Below are 24,896 nucleotides of genomic sequence, written 5' to 3'. Positions count from 1 at the left end.
CCTCGGATTTAAAACGCTTGCCAGAGGTGACCTACCCAGATGTGAATCACTACCTTGTTGAAACTGAGTGAAAGCGCACCGCAGTTTGGACGCATATAATTACTTTCTCAGTGGAAAAGTTGGGAATATTTGTTCCTGTAGTAGAGAAGGCATTACTATAGTGTATGGTGAGGTCGAAGCCAGTCAAACGCGATCCAAAACGTACTCTGCATGATTTATAGATAAGAAGGAGGGAGAAGTTGTGAGCGGACACTGTAACTGCATGGCAGGTTAGCAGTGTGAAAAACGAAAGCAGGCGTGTTTACTATGGAGGACCAAAAATGACATAAGTATAAATAAATAAATGTTGAAATTAAAAAATGAATAAATAAATAAATGTTGACATAAATAAATGCACATATAAATGAATAAATAAATATATAAATAAGAAACGTATTTATTAATTTATTTATTTACCTATACAATTATTTGTGCATGTATTTATTTATTAGATATTTATTTATTTATTTATTTATTCATTTATTTATTTATATATTTATACATTTATATGTGTATTTATTTATACTTATGTAATTTTTGGTCCTCTATAGTTTACTTGTTTAAAGAACAATTTGACCTGATTTTTAATGTTTTGACTCTCAGATTAGGTGAAGTTTGCATTCATGTTAAATTAAAATGTTACGCCCACTGTTTTGAACGCTGTTTACCGCTAAACGGAAGTGTTCTAGGAACAGCAACGTCACTTCCTACGCTCATGAATATTCCTCAAAAACGGTCTATAAATACACAAACATAAACATAGCAATGTTATTTCTTGACCAAATTGATAACTTTATCAAATTGATAACTTTATCACTAGCTTAAAAACGTATGCTTAAAGTTAGTGTGTAGCAAGTGTAGCAAGTATTAGCTGTGTAGCTAGAATTAGCTGGGCAGCTAGAATTAGCTGTGTAGCTAAAATTAGCTGTGTAGCTAAAATTAGCTGTATAGATAGTATTAGCTGTGCAGCTAGTTTTAGCTGTGCAGCTAGTTTTAGCTGTGTAGCTAGAATTAGCACACACCCACGCATGCACGCACGCACGCGCACGCACAGACACACACACACACACACACACAGACCTACGCTTCCCTGCCCTGATCCTACTCAACCTCCTGATATTTTTATTCTCATCAATTTAAGTTTGAATTCAGAAATCCTCACAACCAAGCTGAGACATTTACAATCTATATATATATATATATATATATATATATATATATATATATATACATACATACATATTTTTCCTTAATCCACCTGCTATAGCCACTGTTGGAAGGGACCTGCCTCAAATGTCATACCACTATGTGAGTAATTGCTGGATACTTTTTTGCCCTCCCATTCAATTTTATGAGCAGGCTTCACTGAGAAGGTCAGTCTCTTCTCTCCTACCCTGACGGGATTTTAAGGTATTTACCAGGTATGACAAATCTCAGACAGCATGAAATAATTGCATAGCATGTGAATGTTATTCTGAATCTTGATTTTTATCTTTTGTTTGCATAAAACCTTCATCTTTATCTTTGTTCTAGAAACAACCTACCCATGGCAACTCTAGATTCCTCTTCTTTTTTAAAAACTACAAATAGCAGTGAATGCATAAAGCATCCTATACCTGTGATGCTCTGGACGGTTCTGGCAGTCATATGTTGTCTCCTGGGTTTTCCAGCCTCTATGTTGGTGCTACGGGAACTTCGACGGAGACAAAGACCGAGTGACTTTTTTACGTTCAACCTGACAACCAGTGACACCGTTTTCATAGTTCTGATCCCCTTCAGTGTCCTAAATACTAATCTGTGGCAAACTAAAGTGATTCTCTGGACTGACAACTTCATGGATGGTCTTTCTTTATTTAGTAGGCCTCTTTTCATGTCTTGTATTTGTACAGAGTGTTATTTTGCTGTCGTTCACCCAATAATGTACATGACCAATAGGAAAGTCCATACAATCAGAAAAGTTATATCTGTATTAATCTGGTTAAGCACAATCTGTTTTAGTTTACTCAAATGTTTTGCATCTGATACACTCGCTCTTGTTTTTAATGCCACTCCTTTGTTCATAGCCTTACCGGTCATCACTTTCTGTGATATTTCAGTACTTCAAGCTCTGAAAAAAACAGATCCATCAGGAAACACCAATATACATCCTCAGAAGAAGCAAGCCCTTTACACAATAATTAACAGCTTTATCATGACAGTCTTTGTCTACCTACCACCAGTGGCAAGTTTTTCACTTGCAAGCCTAATTCCTAATGCACTCAAATGTGTCGCTGAACCTTCTGCATTTTGCTTCTCCCTGACTGGATGCTTTATTATGCCTATTTTATATTTAGACAGTGTGGGCAAATTAAACAGTTTAAAGGAATTGTGGAGAAAATATATTTAAACTGGAAGAGGTCCTTACATATCAACAAAGAAAACAAATTAAACAAATGATGGGATAGTGTAATAACATGATGTATATGATATGTATATGGTGTCTGTGTGTGTTTGTGTAATATGAATTCAGATTTGCATAGCTGCCTAGTGATGTGTTTTACATGCATATTTGTCTATTTCATGGTTAAATATACATGTACAGACGTTTGCATACCTTAATTTGTACTGGCAGGCCTCCTATGTGTTTATTTGTTTCACATTAACAATTTCAATAAAACTAGCAACAAAAAAATGTCTAGTGTCTTTTTGTAATATTACAATTCCATGAAGATCTGGATGTGAGTCTACTTAGGTATGACTACAGTTGAGGTCAAAATTATTACCCCAACCCCCCCCCCCCCCCCCCCCCTTATGAAATCAAATTATCTTTATCCTTATTATCCTTAATTAACCTTATCCTTCTAATAACATGAGCCATAACCTTAAGTCTTTATAGTTTTGTGTCCACAAGAACAAAGACAACATCTGCATAAGGTCAAATGAAAAATGGTTTGCTTCACAGAAACAAGAAAAAAGCAAAAAAAACGGTGGTCAAATGGTCAAAATTCCCTCTGACAACTAATAGTCCATAGTGAATCCTTTCTGCTTCAAAACTGACAACAATTTATTCTGGTAGTTTCTAACCAAGTTGGCACATGTCTCGTGAGGGATTTTAGTCCATTCTTCCTTGGCAAATTGTTCAAGATCATGCAAGATGCTTGGTCTCCGTGCATGGACCCGAACCTTAAGCTTCCTCCACAGATTCTCGATAGGATTTAGATCAGGGCACTAAGAGGGCCACTCCAGAATGTTGATCTTGGTGTCTTTCAAAAAGATTTTGACCAACTTTGATGTATGCTTTTAGTCATTGTCTTGTTGGAAGACCCAGCAACGACCTAACCCTAGACTGGCAGCAGATGTACTGATGTTCAAAATATCCACATAATCTTCTTTTTTCATGGTCCCATGCACCCGAACAAGGTTTCCTGTCCCTGAAGCAGCAAAACAGCCCCACAGCATTTCCACCAGCATGCCCTTCCTACACCAAACAAAAGCAGCATCCATATGCCGAAACAGCCTAAGTTTAGTTTCTTCAGACCAAAGGACAGACTTTAAAACGTATGTTTTTTTAAGACTTAAACCCTTATGTTTCAGTTCAGTCAGGCTTTGATGTGCCGTTGTGAGAGTAACAGGGTTTTTATTGGACGATGACCACAAAGTCCACCAAGATGAACAGTCTTATTTTTAACAGACTTTGTTTCTTTGTGCTTTGCGATGATGCAACACACAGCTGTTTTAGAAACCATGAAACGCTTGGAATTGGCAGTTTTCACCACATTTTTATAAAGACATCTTAAATATTTATTTTATATTCAACAGTGGACCAAAATGGGGCCATATTCTGGATTAATAATTTACTACATAAAATGTTATGTATATTGCTAATGATTGTCAGTATTTAAGGGGAATATTCAAAAGTTCCTAGGGGGCTAATAATTTTGACTTTAACTGTATTTAACAAAAATGATGACCTAGAATGTGAATGCATGTTGTGAGATTTTTGGCTGACATGGTTGTGCCTGGCGTAAATGTAACACTGCTTTTGAAGCAAGGGCATCGTACCAACTGTAAAGCATGGTGATGACGGTGTTATTGAAATTCTTTACTGCATTAAGGCCCAAACAGCTTGTTACCACTGAGAACACTCTGAATTTTGCTGTGTAACAGAAATTACTTTAAGAGAATATCAGGTCTGGGAGCCTAAGCTGAAGCATAGTCTGACTGTGCAATATATAGAACAAAAAAAACTGTGTAACTATCTGTGTAAACTCATTTTTAGCTAGCTAGCAAACTATATTCACAGGACTTGACTAGCACATACCTGTCAAGTTTTAGATTTAAAAATAAGGGATATTTTCCTCTGTACGCTTAAAGCCGTCCCACCAGCCCAACGAAGGTTCAATATTACATTTTAAGACAGGTTTACAAAAAATCTAAAATAACCACAAGTGAACCACTTACACACTACAATTAGATTATCAGAATCTGAAATGTTGTGGACATTCCTACATATGTCATTCTTTTAATACAGCCACATTAAAAATCCTTTTCTTTTTAAAACAAATTCAAAAACTTTTTTATAATAAATGCACTCTTTTATATGATATATTTTTAATTTATTTAATGGATTTAAAATTGAACAAAGGGTGCACAAATTTTGCTAAATGACTGTTGGTGACCTAAACATACTATCATGAGCTTTTACTAAAAGGACATGGACCAGATATGTTCCATCAATAAAAATTAGTCCTAAGGGGCCTACACAATAATTTTTAATTAATACTTCTTTCTTTTGATCACTCCACCCCTGATCAGTTTTATTTTAAAAGGTTTAATCTGTGTGTTTTATTTCGGAGACGAGTATTTTTAAGCAGCTATCAGAAAATCTCATCACAGTTTACATGATTAGCCTACCGTTACCTTACTTTTAGAAAAATCGCTGTATATCCAGATATGTTTTAACATCAGCTGCTTCAACTAGCTGCCTGAACTCACAGCGACTAGGGGCTTCACCACTCTGACTCTCCTTTGCAAGCTGATTGGCTGTTTCTCCTGAAAGGCGGGACTTTCTCCTTGAACCGGCTCCACGATTGGTTAAGAGACACAGAGCGGTCAGTGCCCTGTCTCCTCAATAATATATATTTTTTTATTTTAATATAATACGGGCAATTTACAGGAAAATACTAATACGGGAGGACGGCGGGAAAGAGGAGTAAAATACGGTAGTTTCCCGGCCAAAACGGGAGACTTGACAGGTATGGACTAGCACAACTGTGGTAAATATATTTTTAGAATAACACAACTCAGATAGCTAGCTAGCTACCCTAGCTAAATATATAGATAGAATTGCATGACTGACTAAATCCATGATTAGAATGGCACTACCGATGTAAATTTATGACTACAATTGCACTGCTGAGGTAAATTCATGATTACACTTCACTACTGGCATAAATGTAACACTGCTTTTGAAGCAGGGGCCTCATACCAACTTTAAAGCATGGTGATGACGGTGTGATGGGGATGTTTTACTGCATTAGGGCCTGAATAGCTACCACTGAGAGAACTCAGAACTGCTGGGTAACAGGAAATGCTTCAAGAGAATCTCAGGTCTGGGAGCTAAAGCTGAAACATAGTCTGGCTGTGCAATTATCCAAAGAACAAAAGCAAGCCTACATCCCAGCGGCTGAATGAAACGTCTAGAATTGTCTAAAGTCCCAACCTATACCCTACTGAAATGTTGTGGCAGGACCTGAAATATGAGCACTTCAAGCGCAAAGGATTACAAATGTCACTGAGCTGGAGCAGTTCCACAAGGATGAGTGCACAAAATTCCTCCATGGCATTGCTAATTAACTAATGAACAACAACACAATGAATTTGGTTGCAGAAATCACTGAGAGAGAGTAAAACCAGCTAGCAGTGTGAGTTGAGAATGGCAGGCTCATTAAGTTCTTTTTTTTTATATAATTTTATGGTAACACTTTATAATACTGTTGCATAGTTAATAGGTAACTAAGCAGTAACTAAGCAGTAACTAATTAATAGTGCTGCATTAACACCTAAATATTTTCTATTAACTACCAGGTAGTACTGAATAATTACTCAGTAGATAGTACTGAACTAATGATTATAGTAGTTCACTATTAACTCCACAATAATTACTGAGACTTACATATCTCCCAGAGAACTACTTACTAATTATGTCTTCTTTATAATAACTATTTATTAATTACTGCTCAAATCAACATTAATTACTGAAAACCCTTACATACCACCTGGGGAACTATAGATCTAAATCAGTCTACACAAACAATTATTCTATCAGTGGTGATATTAAAGGCATATTTGAGTGACACCATTTGTAATAGCAGTAACCTTAATTACCTTATTATCATCATTATCTTCCAAATATTAGCAACATATAGTAAAATACTACAGGGTGTCGTAATCTGCTTAAAACCCATTTTTGAAAGAAAAAAAAAACTTTATAACGAAATATTATTACATAGTAGACATTATTTATGTTCTCCAGAAGGCATCTAAGACTCTAAGACTGACTGTACTCAATTTTGTTTTAATGGTCACTGCTTTAATTTTCAGCACCAACCTTATAAACGTTCATCTTTAGCCTTGCAGTCTCAGACTTTTAGTGCGCATTATTAGGGTAATTACGGTAATTCCACAGCGCAAGACCGCTAGCCTCTATCAGTGTGTTTATCTGCTGCTGCAGGTTATTCTATCAGTGGTGATATTAAAGTCAGTGACACCACTTATCATATATTAACCTTACTTACCTTAGTTTGCTCAATATCTTCCAAATGTTAGATACACTGAAATGTGCAGTAGTCTGCTTAACCCCCATTTTTGTAATATTCTGTCAGTGTGTTACAGGTGTTTATTCTAAACCTGTGCTCTTCTTCAGTCCTCCTGGAGATGTGCTCAGTAGAAATGATGGCTCACATACAGCTTTACTGTAGGCTGTGTCCTACATCCTTATTCTGGGGGAAATCATGTTTAAATGAATAAATATTTGTGTTAGATAACGGACTAGGCATCCCTGTGTTCTTCATAGATAATTAATAAGGGGTCCCTGTCTTCTTTTTTCAGGAGTTAACAGCAGCACATGGTAACCCATTACTAATGACTGAGGAGTTACTGTGTTCTTCTTTAGGAGTTACTGTAGATCATACCACAGTATTATAAAGTGAGAAACATGTTAACTAATTACTAATTACTGAGGAGTTACTGTGTTCTTCTTTAGGAGTTACTGCAGATCATGTCACAGTATTATAAAGGGAAATATACATTAATAATGATAATAATAATAATAATAATAACACACATTTAACCTAGCTAACTAACACACACGCATTTAACTTGCTAACACACATATAACCTAGCTAACTAACCACACATAAAAGTTAACTTAGCTAGCAAACGAACACACATAACCTAGCTAACTAACACACATTTAAATTAGCTAACTAACACACACATAACCTAGCTAACTTAGCCAGTTAACTAACACACACACAACTTAGCTAACTTAGCTGGCTAATACACATCCTAAAGCTGGTTAACAACCCACAAAGAGTCCTCCTCTGATCCGGAGGTAAAATAAGCTGGAAAAGATCTCAATATCTTGATTACTAGTTTATTTTCAATCAAATACAGAAATATGAAAGCAGCAGAGTCTCTCTTAATCCTCCTCCAGCAGCAGCAGCAGCACAGCAGAGAATTTACACGAAGGACCTGGAGAGCTGCGTCCGCTGTGAAATTACCGTAATTGCCCTAATAATGCGCAGGAAAATAAATCTCTGTGAGACTGCAAACGCTGAAGATGCACTTTTATAAGGCTGATACCTAATATTAAAGCAATAATTGTTACATTATTACTGTCTTACAGTCATTCTTAGAGTCTTAGATGCTTTCTGGAGAACTTTCATCAATGTCTTCTATGCAATAATATTACGTTATAATGTTGTTTTTTTCTTCCAAAAATTGATGGTTAAGCAGAGTAATACACACTAAATATTTTACTATATGTTGCTAATATTAGGAAGGAACTGAGGATAATAAGGTAATTAAGGTTACCACTACTACAAATGGTGTCACTTGCTTAATTCAAATATGCCTTCAATTAATATGCATTTAACTCAAATATGCCTGATTTAGAGTTCCCCAGGTGGGATGTAAGGGTTTTCAGTAATTAATGTTGATTTGAGCAGTAATTAATGAATAGTTATTATAAAGGAGACATCATTAGTAAGTAGTTCTCTGGGAGATATGTAAGTCTCAGTAATTATTGTAGAGTTATTAGTGAACTACTATAATCATTAGTTCAGTACTATCTACTGAGTAATCATTCAGTACTCCCTGGTAGTTAATAGAAAATATTTAGGTGTTAATGCAGCACTATTAATTAGTTACTGCTTAGTTCCTGCTTAGTTACCTATTAACTATGGAACAGTATTATAAAGTGTTACCAATTTTATTTCTGATTTTTCCCCATTTTCTTCCAATTTGGCTATCCAATTGTCCCACCCCTTTTGTGCGTCCCCATCACCGGTGGTACCTGCGACCCTTGGAGGATGCGGACGAGCACACACCTCCTCCGACACGTGTGAAGTCAGTCACCCCTTTTTTCGAACTGCTGCTGATGAATTATTGCCTGAGCAGCTAGCGCGTTTGGAGGAAAACACAGCGGCTAGGTTCCGATACATCCACTCACAGACGCCTCGTGCCGCCCGGCGCCACCTTTAAGTGTGATGGGGAAAGAGCACCATCTATCAACCCGGAGGGAGCAGGGCCAATTTAGCTCCCCCTAAGCGCCGATAGTTGATGGCAAAGCTGCATGAGCTGGGGTTCGAACCTGCGACCTCCCGCTCATAGTGGCAGCGCATTAGACCGCTGGACCACTCAGCGCCCATTATGTTAATTTTTATGCTCTACTTAAAATACTTATCATGCTTGGTATTAATTTAATACCTTTTCTTTTCACCGAAAGATAGTAATGTTAGCTAGCTGAGATAGCTGAGACAGCTAACTTAGCTTTAGCATTTGCTTATTTATCAAAAGACTTTGACCATGTTTGAAATGGTTCACTCATTAATGCATTATCTAAGCATTATATAGCATTTGCTATATAAGGAACTGAATAGGGATTGACCAACCAAAAAAAATTGTGTGAAGATGTCTGACAAAACACCACTGCATTTCATTATTGTATACATTGGAAATTCTGGCATACCTTGTCTGTACACTACAGTAGCTACAGTGCTACTCTCTGTGTAAATTCTTTGTAAACTAGCTAGCAAAATAGCTTCACAGGACCTGATCAGGACAAATGTGGTATTTTTTGTATATAAATGTATCTCTACTGAAATAGCTAACTAACCTGCCTAGCTAAATGTATAGATAGACCTAAAACTTAAACTTAAAAATTGCACTACTGTGGTAAGTTCATTATTAGAATAGCACGACTGTGGTGAATTTATGAGTGCAATTGCACTGCTGAGGTACATTTATGATTAGAATGTCACCGCTGTGTTGGTTGGCTAGCTACTCTGCTGAAGTATGTTGAAGATTAGAATAGCACTGCTTGTTATGGAGATGTAATACACTTTTAAATCTTAAATCTTTAATAAAAACATAACTAATTTCTGAGCATGCGGTCCGATCACTGCTATGAAATAGAGTAACAGGCGTTCTTTAACAAGCAAAACACAAAATTGCATTTTTTCAGCCCTGATTCTCAGTATAGGTATTTTATCTATTCCTGGAAAACTACATCTGTCATAGACATACTGTCTATATGTGGATTTCTATTAAAAGTAATAGAATAATTATGAGATAATTTCACTTATTGATAATAATTTCACTGCAGTTAACAGATTTCTTTGAAGGACTGACATTATTATGTGATGTGAGATATAGTAAGTGGGAAATTACATTTTTAACAGCTTATACCACAAATTTATACTATTTAGTTTCACTGTAATTACAGCCTATAACATCACACTGTGAATGACCATTTAAAGCCGTAGCTATAGGTATATAGCTATAGCTATACAGGTATACAGCAAAGTAGAAAGACATAAATCAGTGTTTTACAGCTCAAATATTACATTTCATTACATTTCAGCAGAATATCTACATTGTTTTTGGTGTTATAACACTAATAATATAATAAAACCCTTTTAATGCTTGAAAAGAACTTGTGAAATATGTTAAGTAGATTCTACAAGCTGGACAAGTTGGAAACTTTATCTACAAATATGAAAAAAGGCTATATTGACTGACTAATTTTACAGTATTACTCAAAATATATTCACTGTAATGGTTACTGGTTACCATTTTATATAAAATGGACCATTATTTATATTTTTTTTGACTGATGAGTAGATAACATTTGTTAACATTATTCTACTATTCTTCAACCTACCACTGCTACAATAACATTTTAATTAATTAACTTTTTAATTACTGAAAAATATATGCATACAATAGGTTAATACAACTCGTTAGCTTTATTTTATCATTGTATTCCCAACCTGTTACCTCTAAAATTATTATTTAGGGACAAGTAGGATATCTCACTTACTACTATAAAGTGCAACACTATAAACACAACTCTATGATCTTTGTGATGCAAAAAAGGAAAAACAGGTGGGACTAGAAAAGGAGCAAGCAGAGGTACCACCTTTTCAGTCCTAGAAGGAGAATCTAACAGCTCTTCTGCTACCCTGACTGGATTTCTGTATGTGTTTACCAGGTATGATATATTAACATGAGGACAAAATGGAATGATTGTCATTTTAATAGTTTTGTATGAAGCGCAATTCATTCTCTGCATTTTTTGTTCTAGGTGCAGTAAATTCATGTCACCACTAAATTATTCATATTCAAGCAGCACAGATTCACACTACGCGATCTGCTATGAAAATATTTCATCTGGAACATGGTGGGCAGTTACCGCAGTTATATGTTGTCTCCTGGGTTTTCCAGCTTCTGTGTTGGTGCTACGGGAACTTCTTCAGAGACAAAAACCAAGTGACATTTTTATGTTTAACCTTACAATCAGTGATACGATATTCATAGTTGTTATCCCATTCAGTATCGTAAATATGTTTCTTTTCCGCAGTGACATATTTCAATGGATTGACAACTTCTTGGATGGGCTTTGTTTATGTAGTAGACCTCTCTTCATGTCCTGTATTTGTACGGAGTGTTATTTTGCTGTGGTCCATCCAATAATGTACATGACCGATAGACGAGGCTTCACAATCAGAAAAATAACCACTGTGATAATCTGGTTCAGCACAATCAGTTTTAGTTTAGCTAAATGTTTAAAGTCTAAGATACTGACATTTTCTTTTAATGCCACTCCTCTTTTAATAGCCTTACCAGTCATCACTTTCTGTGATATTTCAGTACTTCGAGCTCTGAAAAAAACAGATCCATCAGGAAACACCAACATCCATCCTCAGAAGAAGCAGGTTTTACATATTATTACCAACAGCTTCATCATTACAGTCTTTGCGTATCTACCACCAGTGATCAGTTTCTTAATTTCAGGCCTGGGTCCTGAAGCAATCAAATGCATCACCGAAACATCAGGCTATGTCTTCTGCATGACTGGATCTGTAATCATGCCTTTTTTATATTTAGACAGTGTGGGAAAGTTGCAGAGTTTAAAGGAATTGTGGAGAAAATATATTTAAACTGGAAGAAAGCCTTATTCATCAGCAAAAAAATGAACACAGCAAACGATGGGATGGGATGATTTACGTGACATATATATTTCTTCTGGATGTGTTTGTGTAGTGTGGATTTGAATAGATGCCTAGTGATGTGTTAAACCAACAGATTTGTCTAAATGACGGACACTTAGAGAAGTACAGTTGTTTGCATACTTTCCTTTGTTTTGTATTAGCTTTTCTTCAATGTGTTTATTTGTTATGACATTTAGAATAAATATAAATGAAACTAACAAACTACTAAATATTATGGAGGCAAATCACATTTTTTTACATACTAGTATCAAGTCATACTTTAATTGATGTATGTTTTATGTATATAATGCTGCATTATTATTTTTTCTATTTTGTTCTATGATCTGATGTCTCGTCCTAATGAACATTTAAAATGAAATAAAATTACATAAAAATTACACAGTAGTTTTTTGTTTCTTGGGGCAGACCCTTTTTCCATATCTTAACTTGTTGTGTATGTTAAAATGATTTATTTTTTCTGTTTTTGAAATCTTTTGAATCTATTGCACACAGGGTTGTCACAATAACAAAAATGTACTTATACAGATACCGTATGTAGTATCTGTCATGGCTGAACGGGATTCAGACACGCAAAGATATAACCATCAGTGGTATAACCATCAGATAGGGGCAGATCTGTAACAAAATCAATGTCTATATGCGACCATGGTCACTCTGAAACTATAAGTGGCAGCAGTTTATCGTCTAAAAGGGTCTTTAGGGGTTTTACACTGAGCGCAAACAGAACAGGATGAAACAAATGTGTGTATATCTGACTTCATGGAATCCCACCAGTAACGTTCAGAAAGGATATGCATAGTGCGCTTTTCATCCAGATAACCCGATGACAACGTTGAATGAGCCCAAGAGATAAGCCTGTCTCGAAACTGTTGTGGAACGAAGGTTTTGTCGGGAGGACAACCCTCCGGAGGTGGATGACGAGAGTTGACCTCTAGAATCTGGTCATCCTGCTCCCAACGAGTGACTGCAATGTTGACTGAGGGTGAAAGAATTCCATCTGTCCTGGCATTGCTAGATACACTATCCTGGGTACTGCCTTGGTGTTTTGGTCACCAGGGCGGAATGAGATTGAGAAGTTGAATCGGGAGAGGAATAACAACCAGCGATCTGGTCTACAATCTAAGCGTTTCGCAGCTTTGAGGTACTCAAGGTCCTTGTGGTCAGTGAGTACAATAAACGGATGTACAGCCCCCTCCTGTACAAGGAATGGCTACTGAAATAAGGGGAAGTGGATAGGTGTACTTACGAGTAATGTTGTTCAGACCACAGTAATCTATGCAGAGCCTCAAACCACCGTCCTTCTTCTTCAAAAAGAAGAAACCAGAGCCGATAGGAGATTTGGGTGGGCAAATGAAGCCCTGTTCAAGCACCTCACTTACATACTTCTCCATAGCTTGTTCTTTGTCATGAGTAAGAGGATAAACACAGGCTTTTGGTAGAGTAGCGCCCTCTACCCAATTGATGGCGCAATCATAGAGACTATGAGGAGGTAACTAAGTAGTATTGGCTTTACTGAAGACTTCTGAAAAGTCAGCATATGGAAATAACAGTGGGGTTAACGCAGTCAGGGCTTTCAATGGAAATAAAGTGAACAACAAACTTATTTAGGACTAAACAATTGTGTTGTCAGTAAAGGGACCATGAGGTGATTTCACCCTTACTGAAAGAAATGACTGGATCATATGTCTTTGACTAAGGGAGCCCTAGCATAAAGGAAGGTTCTGTGCATGTGCATTTTTCGACGTGGAGCGGACTGTTTTCTCATCTACAGCAAAGTCAAAGTCAAAGTCAAAGTGGTTTTTATTGTCATTTCAGCTATATACAGAGTACACAGTGAAACGAAACAACGTTCCTCCAGGGACCATGGTGCACATAAACACAGTCCAGTGAGGTAGTAGGGTTTTTAATGCTTTCCATTTTCTGGGGTAAGTGGGGTAAGAGTGTGTGTGCATGTACAGAAAAACCATCAGTTCAGTCTCTGCAGTTGAGGAGTCTGATGGCTTGGGGGTAGAAGCTGTTGCAGAATCTGGTCGTGCTGGACCGGATGCTGCGGTACCTCCTTCCCGAAGGCAGGAGGGAGAACAGTTTGTGTGAGGGATGGGTGGGGTCATTCACAATGCTGGTTGCTTTGCGGATGCTGCGGGTGGTGTAGATGTCCGTGATGGAGGGGAGAGAGACGCCAATGATCCTCTCAGCTGTCCTCACAATACGCTGGAGGGTCTTGCGGTCAGAGACGGTGCAGGTCCCAAACCAGGCAGTGATGCAGCTGCTCAGGATGCTCTCAATGGTCCCTCTATAGAAGAGTGTGAGGATGGGTGGAGGGAGACGGGCCTTTCTCAGCTTCCGGAGGAAGTAGAGACGCTGCTGGGCTTTCTTGGCTGTAGAGCTGGTGTTCAGGGTCCAGGTGAGGTTATCTGCTAAGTGGACACCAAGGAACTTGGTGCTCTTAACAATCTCCACAGAGGACCCGTCGATGTTGAGTGGAGAGTGGGTGTGTTGTGCTGTCCTGAAGTCAACAACCATTTCCTTTGTCTTGTCCACATTCAGGTGAAGGTTGTTGACTGTACACCAGTCTGTCAGCCGCTGCACCTCCTCTCTGTATGCTGACTCGTCGCCTTTGGTGATGAGACCCAGCACGGTTGTATCATCGGCGAACTTGATAAAGCTGTTAGAACTGTGTTTTGCAGCACAGTCATGAGTCAGCAGGGTGAACAGCAGAGGACTCAGGACACTGCCCTGGGGGGCCCCAGTGTTCAGTGTGATGGTGCTGCCCCCGAACCGGACTGACTGGAGTCTCCCCGTCAGAAAGTCCAGGATCCAGTTGCAGAGGGGGGTGTTGAGGCCGAGCGAGCTTAGCTTCCTGATGAGGTTCTGTGGGATGATGGTGTTGAATGCTGAACTGAAGTCTATAAACAGCATTCTGACGTAAGTGTCCTTCTTCTCCAGGTGGGTGAGGGAGAGATGAAGGGTGGTGGTGATGGCATCGTCCGTGGAGCGATTGGGACGATACGCAAACTGCAGGGGGTCCAGTGAAGAGGGCAGTCGTGTCTTGATGTTCCTCATGACTAGCCTCTCGAAGCACTTCATGATGATGGGTGCAAGTGCAACGGGACGGTAGTCATTGAGGCAGGACACTGTGGACTTCTTCGGCACGGGAACGATGGTGGTGGACTTGAGGCACGTTGGGACAGTGGCGCTGCACAGGGAGATGTTGAAGATGTCTGTGAGAACATCTGTCAGCTGGTCTGCGCACTCCCTGAGCACTCTGCCGGGGATGTTGTCTGGTCCTGCAGCTTTTCGTGGGTTGACTCTGCGCAGAGTGTTCCTCACATCCACTGCAGTCAGGCACAACACCTGCTCGTCCGGCTTGGGCATGGTCTTTCTCGCCATCGTGTTGTTTTGTGCCTCAAACCGTGCATAAAAGTTGTTCAGGGCATCAGGGAGGGAGGCATCACGTTCACAGGACGGTGGCATTGTCCTGTAGTTGGTGATTGCCTGGATGCCCTGCCACATACGCCGCGCGTCACCCGTGTCCTTGAAGTGGCTGTGGATTGTCTGGGCGTGTGCGCGCTTTGCCTCTCTGATGGCTCTTGACAGGTCGGCTCTCGCTTTCCTCAGGGCCACCTTGTCACCCACTCTGAAGGCGGAGTCGCGGGTCCTCAGCAGCGCAAGTACAGTTGTGGTCAAAAGTTTACATACACTTGTAAAAAAACATAATGTTATGGCTGTCTTGAGTTTTCAATAAGTTCTACAACTCTTATTTTTCTGTGATAGAGTGATCGGAACACATACATGTTTGTCACAAAAACCAGTCATAAAATTTGGTTCTTTCATAAATTTATTATGGGTCTGCTGAAAATGTCACCAAATCTGCTGGGTCAAAAATATACATACAGCAACAAAATTTGTCAATTTTGGTGATGTAGCGAGTTGTGTCAATCAAATTAGCTTCATGTCATGGCCTCTTCACTTCTTGTAAGTGATTCTGATTGACTACAGCTGTTGACTTCTCATGAGCCCATTTAAATAGGGCTCATTTGACCCAGTGATTAGACTCAGCTACAAAAGCTACAATGGGAAAGTCAAAGGAACTCAGTGTGGATCTGAAAAAGCGAATTATTGACTTGAACAAGTCAGGGAAGTCACTTGGAGCCATTTCAAAGCAGATACAGGTCCCAAGAGCAACTGTGCAGACAATTATACGCAAGTATAAAGTGCATGGAACAGTTGTGTCACTGCCACGATCAGGAAGAAAACGCAAGCTATCACATGCTGCCGAGAGGAGATTGGTCAGGATGGTCAAGAGTCAACCAAGAATCACCAAGAAGCAGGTCTGCAAGGATTTGGAAGCTGATGGAACACAGGTGTCAGTCTCCACAGTCAAGCGTGTTTTACATCGCCATGGACTGAGAGGCTGCCGTGCAAGAAAGAAGCCCTTGCTCCAGAAAAGGCACCTTAAGACTCGGCTGAAGTTTGCTGCTGATCACATGGACAAAGATAAAACCTTCTGGAGGAAAGTTCTCTGGTCAGACGAAACAAAAATTGAGCTGTTTGGCCACAACACCCAGCAATATGTTTGGAGGAGAAAAGGTGAGGCCTTTAATCCCAGGAACACCATGCCTACTGTCAAGCATGGTGGTGGTAGTATTATGCTCTGGGGATGTTTTGCTGCCAGTGGAACTGGTTCTTTGCAGAAAGTAAATGGGATAATGAAGAAGGAGGATTACCTCCAAATTCTGCAGGAAAACTTAAAACCATCAGCCCGAAGGTTGGGTCTTGGGCGCAGTTGGGTGTTCCAACAAGACAATGACCCAAAACACACATCAAAAGTGGTAAAGGAATGGCTAAACCAGGCTAGAATTAAGGTTTTAGAATGGCCTTCCCAAAGTCCTGACTTAAACCCCATTGAGAACATGTGGACAGTGCTAAAGAAACGGGTTCATGCAAGAAAACCATCACATTTAGCTGAACTGCACCAATTATGTCAAGAAGAGTGGTCAAACATTCGACCTGAAGCTTGCCAGGAGCTTGTGGATGGCTACCAAAAGCGCCTAGTTGCCGTGAAAATGGCCAAGGGACATGTAACCAAATACTAATGTTGCTGTATGTATATTTTTGACCCAGCAGATTTGGTGACATTTTCAGCAGACCCATAATAAATTTATGAAAGAACCAAATTTTATGACTGGTTTTTGTGACAAACATGTATGTGTTCCGATCACTCTATCACAGAAAAATAAGAGTTGTAGAACTTATTGAAAACTCAAGACAGCCATAACATTATGTTTTTTTTACAAGTGTATGTAAACTTTTGACCACAACTGTACCTCAGCAGTCATCGAAGGCTTCTGGTTTGGGCGTGTAGTGATGGTCTTGTAGACAGTGACATCATCAATACACTTGCTGATGTAGCCAGTGACTGATGCTGCATACTCCTCCAAATCAACAGAATCGCCTGTAGCAGCCTCCCTAAACATGTCCCATGCAGTGCACTCAAAACAGTCCTGAAGGGCAGAGATGGAGCCTGCCGGCCAGGTTTTCACCTGCTTCTGAACTGGTCTGGAGCGTCTGATGAGTGGTGTGTATGTTGGAGTCAGCCAAACACACATGTGGTCCGAGAAAGTGAGGTGGGGGCGGGGCTCCGCCCGGTACGAGCTGGGGATGTTTGTGTAAACAAGATCCAGCGCGCGCGCTCCTCTCGTTGCAAAGTCCACATGTTGATGGAATTTAGGGAGCACTGACTTGAGATTTGCGGTGTTGAAATCTCCGGCGATAATAAACAGTCCGTCTGGGTGTTTGTTCTGCAGATCGCTGATAGACCGATAGAGTTCACACAGAGCCTCTTTAGCATTAGCACTAATGCTAGCGCTGGGTGGGATGTAGACAGCAGCTATTAGCACGGCGGAGAACTCCCGTACTAAATAAAAAGGTCTGCACTTGACTATCAGGAACTCCACCAGCGGAGAGCAGTGTTTGGCGACAGTCACAGCGTTGTTACACCATTCCATGTTGATGTAAGGATGCCCTTCTCCCTGACCAGGTTTTACGCTGATGAAGTTGTCCTCCGACCTAGAATCTAGAAGCACTGAGCCACAAAACATACCAGTTGGGCAAGTAATAGGGACATGCAATGAAAAGCATTTGGATGTCAACCCCGTGGAATTGCCAACGCTGTCTCGGGGTTAATGCCTTGAAGGATTGTCGTCGGAGCTTGCATTGAGCCTTGACGTGGCCAGATCCCCCCAGAGTAAAGGCACAGGTAGAGACAGATCTGGTGCTGATGCTCTGTCATGGAGAGCCTGGTTCTCTGGATTTGCAAGGGTTATGGATCAGGGAGTACAGGAACCACAGCAACTGTTGAAACAGCACCGAAAATTATAGTTGGAGTGGTTAGGCAGTACTGTTGCATTGCGACGCCGAGACATAAGCTGATCCAGACAGATGGTCAGAGAGATCAGCTGGTCTAGGGTGAGTTCATCATCTCTGCAGGCCAGTTCTTTTAAAATATCTGGGTGGAGGCCACCACAATAAACATAGATAAGCACCGGATTATTCCATCCACTGCTAGCTGCCAAAGTGTGAAACTCCAGAGCACACACAGCCACAAATCTGTTGCCTTATTTGAAATTGAATAAAAGTTCACCACTAGAATGTCCATAGCTTGTGTGGAAGGTTGCGGAAGGTGGCCAAAAAGGTGGTGTAACTTGTATCACCCAATTCAATGCCTTGCCCGACAAGCAGAATATAACAAATGTGATTCTGGATTTATCAGTGGTTGGTGGGGAATTATTAAAAATAATGAACACTGTAGTAAAATCCACTGTATTCCTATGGATTGCCATAAAATAACTCAGGTTTACAGACAGGATAGGCAGAAGTTTGAGAGGTAGATTGAGGACCTGGGAAAGCTGCTGCTGTTGGCTAATCTGTTGACAAGCTAGCTTGCCAAAGGCTCGAGTCACACCAGCATGTGCTTGCTGATGCTGACTGATTAGCCGACCTTGGCTTAGCAGTCTGAGTAGCTTTGCATCTGGTGTCTGTTTAGCGGCCGAGTATTCTGTCATAGCTGGACAGGACAGATGAGAAAAGATACATTGTTAAATAAAGCAAGAATACAAGATGTAGTCAAAATTAGCAGAGCCAATACCAGTAAACAGCAGTCAGAGAGACTAAACATACCATATGTGGGTAACATCATAAAAAGGGTACAGAAGAAGCTTGTAAAGAACGGGCAAACACAGACAATGAGATTTGTCTCACTTTGTACAGAGGAAAACCTTTAATACTTGGCGAGGGAAGAATGGAGTGAGGGTGTATATATATGGGGAGGTAAACAGGTGTGAACAATATTCTGGTGATTGGCTTCCTGGTCAAGTGGTTGCATGAGTGCATGATTTCAACGTGGGGTGCATTCTGGGTATCATAGTCCGGAGGATGGAGATCGCAGATGGAACTCAGTGTGGGAGAGACATGAGCGCCAACGGCACCAGGCATGACAGTATTACAATTCTAGATACTAAACAGTTCCTGTGTGCAAAAAAGTATACTCTAACTTACACAGAGATCATGCAAACTCCACACAGAAAGACCTGGGTCACCCCAGCCGGGAATCGAACCCAGTGTTCCATGTTGTCTCCATTAATGAATGCTAGCTCTCACTGTGGTTCCCAGGAGTCCCTAAGCTTTAGAAATGACTATTTTAAGACACGCTGCAACAAAGTTCATTAACACTGAGGTAAATAACAGATTAGAACAGTAATTTTTAGTCTACTTATTCTTCAGTAGAGCTCAGTAACACTAAGATATATAACTGATCAGCACAGGTATTTATCAGTCTATTCATGCTTTAGTAGAGATTAATGACACTGAGATAAATAACTGATCAGCAGAGTGATTTGTCAGTCTCCTCATGCTTTTTTATGAAATTTGCAAATAGTTTTAAGTAGAGTCAATATTATAATTTGTGTAATGCAAATATTGTAAAAAAAAATGGAGAACTAAATGGAAAGGTGGGACTAGAAAAGGAGCAAGCAAAGGTACCACCTGTTCAGTCCTAGAAGGAGAATCTCACAGCTCTTCTGCTACCCTGACTGGATTTCTGTATGTGTTTACCAGGTATGACAAATCAACATGGACAAAGCATAAAATGATCATCGTTGTCAGATCTCAACTTTCTGCATTTCTGTTCTAGGTGCAGGAAATCCATGTCACCACTAAATTCTTCATATTCAAACACCACAGATTCAAATAGATGCTACGAAAATGACTTCTCTAAAACATGCTGGACAGTTATCACAGTTATATGTTGCCTCCTGGGTTTGCCAGCTTCTATGTTGGTACTACGGGAACTTCTCCAGAGACAAAGGTCCAGTGACTTTTTTATGTTCAATCTGACAACCAATGATGTTCTTTTTTTATGCGTTATCCCATTCAGTATCTTAAATACTCAATTGTGGCATACTGAACAAATTGAATGGATTGACAACTTCTTGGATGGGCTTTGTTTATGTAGTAGACCTCTCTTCATGTCCTGTATTTGTGCAGAGTGTTATTTTGCTGTGGTTTATCCAATAATGTACATGGCCAGTAGGAGAGGCCTTACAATCCGAAAAATAACCACTGTATTAATCTGGTTCAGCACAATAGGTTTTAGCCTAGTTAAACGTTTAAAAACTGAGACATTGACCTTTTCTTTTAATGCCACTCCTCTTTTAATAGCTTTACCGGTCATCACGTTCTGTGATATTTCAGTACTTCGAGCTCTGAAAAAAACAGATCCATCAGGAAACACCAACATCCATCCTCAGAAGAAGCAGATTTTTCTCATTATTACCAACAGCTTCATCATGACAGTCTTTGTGTATCTACCATCAGTGATCAGTTTCTTAATTTCAGGCCTGGGTCCTAATTCACTTAAATGCATATCTGAAGGACTAGGATATGCCTTCTCCATGACTGGATCTTTTATAATGCCTATTTTATATTTAGACAGTGTGGGAAAGTTACAGAGCTTAAAGGAATTGTGGAGGAAATATATTTAAACTGGAAGATGGCCTTTCTCATCAGTAAAGAAAACAAAATTAACAAATGATGGAATGGGGTTGCTTATTTATATATATTGTATATTTAACAAGATTCCCAGTAACTGCACTGGCCACACAGCCCCACAGCATGATGGAACTGCCACCAAATTTTACTTTTGGTTGCAAGTGTTTGTCTTGGAATGCTGTGTTATTTTTCCACCATGCATACCGCCCTCCAAATAACTCAATTTAGTTTCATCAGTCCACAGCACCTTATTCCAAAATGAAGCTGGCTTGTCTAAATGTGTTTTAGCTTTAGCATACCTCTAATAGCATACTCTGACTCTGTTTGTAGTGTGTGTGCAGAAAAAGGCTTACTTCTGCATTACTCTCTCATACAGACTCTCCCTGTGCAAAGTGCACATCTGCAGCAAGACGATGATGTAGGTCTTTGGAGCTGGTCTGTTGGTTGACTATGACTGTTCTCACAATCCTTCTCCTCTGCTTATCTGAGATTTTTCTCAATAAAACTACAAGGGTGCCCAAATTTATCCACCTGCCTCCTTTTATTTTAAAGAAATATTTCACACTTTCTAAATTAAGTAGGTTATGGCATAATATGGTTTAGAAAAACAACTCAAATTGGGATATTCACTGTATAACATCTTTACCTCTTCTTAACAAAACTGATACTCTCAAACACATTAAGAGAGCAAGAAATTCAAGTAATTAACTCTTGACAAAATCAGCACAGCTGTTAACTGAAATGTATCCAGGTGACTCTTTGGTTTGTTAAAACACTGGTTTGTTAAACACTTTTTTCTTTGCCCAAGACAGTAAGTCTTTGTGATGTATTAAGAGCCACGGTATCCAGGTAATGTCAGCTTACCACCAAGAAGGACCAACCACATCCAATAGGATTAACTGTGGACGCTATAAGAGGAAGCTGTCTGAAAGGGATGTTCGGGTGCTAACCCAGATTGTATATTGTTATATATTATTTATAATATTTCATTTTAAAAATAACCAATAACGTAACAGGACTAATATCACTAAAACATACATGTATTTTTATTTTAACATGGTTAGTTCTACAAAATGTATTTTTAAGTTTAACCAATGCTATATTAAACTGAGCAATTATGAATCATTGACAATGACCCTATAGTTAATGCTTATAAACACTGCTTTAATTATGCAGTATAGTTTTTCTTTTCTTAATACACCATATGACATTATTTTAACTTGCTGTGTATATTGCAATTTGTTGTTTTTTGCGACTTTTCTTAAAAATAGATTTTTTAACTACAGTCATTCTCGCTACAGCACTACTATGAAAATGCATTCAACAATAAGTACAACAATAAATTCAATTATTTATGCTAAACAATCTAATGCTACGATGATTTATCATAATGCTCATGTTTTAACACATTAAAGTAACATTAAGATAAATAACTGATCAGAACAGTGATTTATCAGTCTACTTGTCTCTGTTTTGCCTGGCCATCGTGACAAAATAAAGCAAACAGCAAATGTGGAGGCTGCCTCCCCAGGGTTAGTGAAACATGCTCAATGACTTCAGGAGCACCAACTTCAGTTGAAAATCTTGTCTCATGGTTTAGATGCCTTACAGAGTGTAGTAAACAGCCAGGTCCACACCATAGAACAGTTTCAGGACACAGTACAGTGGCTATCTGCATTATCTATAGCCAGCCTCAGATCCCCCCAAGGTACTCTGCCCTGTGCCTCAACTTTTCCCATCTGTAAACCAGAGATTTTTGATGGGACTTTTGATAAATAGGTCTCTTGATTTTTGCTCCAATGCTCATTGTTTTTGGCTAACTCCCAGGCTTCCAACGATCAGGCTAAGATCGCATTAATAGTATTTTGTTCGTCTGGTAAATCTCTAAATTGGGCCACTGCTATTTGGGAGAACATCAGTAACAAGAGCTTTACTGATTTTGTTAAAACACTCTGTGAAGTTTTTGACCACTCCCAGTGTGGTTTGTCTTCTGGAGATCAGTTACTAGCACTTAAGAGTGGGTCTCGAAGCGCTGCAGCCTATGCTCTCGAGTTTCATACCACCGCAGCGAGTAGTGGTTTAAATGAGGACATACAAACTGAACTGGCTTGCAGAGAAGATCAACTCACTCTAGACCAATTCATTGCCATGTCTTTTTACTTGGATAATCTACTGTCCCATAAGACAAAGTTATCCAAAACCCCTTGTCTATGGTATTCTGAACATAGTCAACCCACGCAAGGTGCAGAGAAGATCCCTGAACCCATGGACTGCGACTACACTCGTCTCACTTTGCAGAACGAAAGCAGCATCCGGACCATGTCAAGTTTAATTGTGGGCTAAGAAAAAGCGAATAAAAATCTTGTGTACCCACACCTTGGTTAACTTCCAAATCAATGATTATTGATGTGATCATGTGATTATGAAGGAACACCTGGTCCAACAACTCCATCTACCAGTGGAGCCCTTGCATAACCAACTTAATGGCCGGGCTCTGGATGGATCCCCAATTGGCTGTGCTCCCATCACACACATGACAAACCCCACTGTCATTCAAACCAGTTTTCTACATAAATAAAGACTGTCAAATAAAGCCTGTACAGTTCGCATTTGTCTCCGTCTTGCCTGGCCACCGTGACAGATTATGCTAATATGAAAAATGTAATATGACAAAAAAAAGCAACAACAAAAAAATATCTCTAAAGGGGCAAATACTTTTTCACAGTCCTGTATATTTTAGTGGAAGGACCTCTTTAATCCTTGCAAATATAATGAACTATATCAAAATTTCTGAGTTGTCACTAGAAATCTTAAATGGCTTAATAATAGCCTAGAAACTTTGTACTAATTACTAAATATAACTGGTCATAATATAAGATCTGATAAACTGAGATAAATAACTGATCAGTACAGAGATTTATCACTCATGTTATTTGCCATGAAATTTGTTAAAAATGTATGTTTCAAACTGGTTTAAGTAGAGACAATTACTAAAATCTGAACACCGTTTCGACCTTTGTGATGCAAGTATTGTAAAGATGGGAGAACACAAAGAGTTAAAAATAAATGGAAAAAAGGTGGGACTAGAAAAGGAGCAAGCAGAGGTACCACCTGTTCAGTCCCAGAAGGAGAATCTCACAGCTCTCCTGCTACCCTGACTGGATTTCTGTATGTGTTTACCAGGTATGATATATTAACATGACCAAACCATAGAAAAGATCATTGTTTTCAATAATTCAGTTTGAGGCATAACTCATAAACAGCTGTCATAGACGCAACTCTCTGCATTTCTGTTCTAGGTGCAGGAAATCCATGTCACCACTAAATTCTTCATATTTAAACACCACAGATTCACACAGCTGCAACAATATTGTTTTATCTAAAATATGCTGGACAATTCTCACAGTCATATGTTGCCTTCTGGGTTTTCCAGCTTCTATGTTGGTACTACGGGAACTTCTTCAGAGACAAAGAGCAAGTGACTTTTTTATGTTTAACCTAACAACCAGTGATGTTCTTTTCTTATGCGTTATCCCCATCAGTGTCTTAAATTCTCATTTGTGGCATGTTGTAGAATTTGATTGGGTTGACAACTTCTTGGATGGGCTTTCTTTATGTAGTAGACCTCTCTTCATGTCCTGTATTTGTGCAGAATGTTATTTTGCTGTGGTTCATCCAATAATGTACATGAAAAGGAGGAGAGGCCTTACAATTAGAAAAATAACCACTGCGTTAATCTGGTTCAGCACAATAGGTTTTAGTCTAGTTAAACGTTTAAAAACTGAGACATTGACCTATTCTTTTAATGCCACTCCTCTTTTAATAGCCTTACCGGTCATCACTTTCTGTGATATTTCAGTACTTCGAGCTCTGAAAAAAACAGATCCATCAGGAAACACCAACATCCATCCTCAGAAGAAGCAGATTTTTCTCATTATTACCAACAGCTTCATCATGACAGTCTTTGCGTATCTACCATCAGTGATTAGTTTCTTAATTTCAGGCCTGGGTCCTAATTCACTTAAATGCTCA

At 39.2% G+C, this 24,896-nt stretch overlaps 3 protein-coding genes across 4 annotated transcripts in view; 2 read left to right on the top strand and 1 right to left on the bottom strand.

Moving 5' to 3' along the window:
• Positions 1-24,896, bottom strand: part of adcy2a (adenylate cyclase 2a) — a 231,342-nt gene that overhangs the window by 149,578 nt on the left and 56,868 nt on the right. The window lies entirely within an intron of this gene.
• LOC125802501 (somatostatin receptor type 4-like) lies at positions 1,597-2,702 on the top strand. The gene has a single exon (XM_049480742.1). The coding sequence runs from the start codon at positions 1,661-1,663 to the stop codon at positions 2,423-2,425; it is 765 nt and encodes a 254-aa protein (XP_049336699.1). The 5' UTR covers positions 1,597-1,660; the 3' UTR covers positions 2,426-2,702.
• LOC125802500 (P2Y purinoceptor 3-like) lies at positions 19,378-21,067 on the top strand. Its single transcript, XM_049480741.1, has one exon. The coding sequence runs from the start codon at positions 20,021-20,023 to the stop codon at positions 20,855-20,857; it is 837 nt and encodes a 278-aa protein (XP_049336698.1). The 5' UTR covers positions 19,378-20,020; the 3' UTR covers positions 20,858-21,067.

This window comes from Astyanax mexicanus, chromosome 6 (assembly GCF_023375975.1).
Source record: "Astyanax mexicanus isolate ESR-SI-001 chromosome 6, AstMex3_surface, whole genome shotgun sequence".
NCBI lineage: Eukaryota > Metazoa > Chordata > Actinopteri > Characiformes > Acestrorhamphidae > Astyanax > Astyanax mexicanus.
Note: the sequence above shows the minus strand (reverse complement) of the source record. Positions and strands in the feature narration are given on the sequence as shown.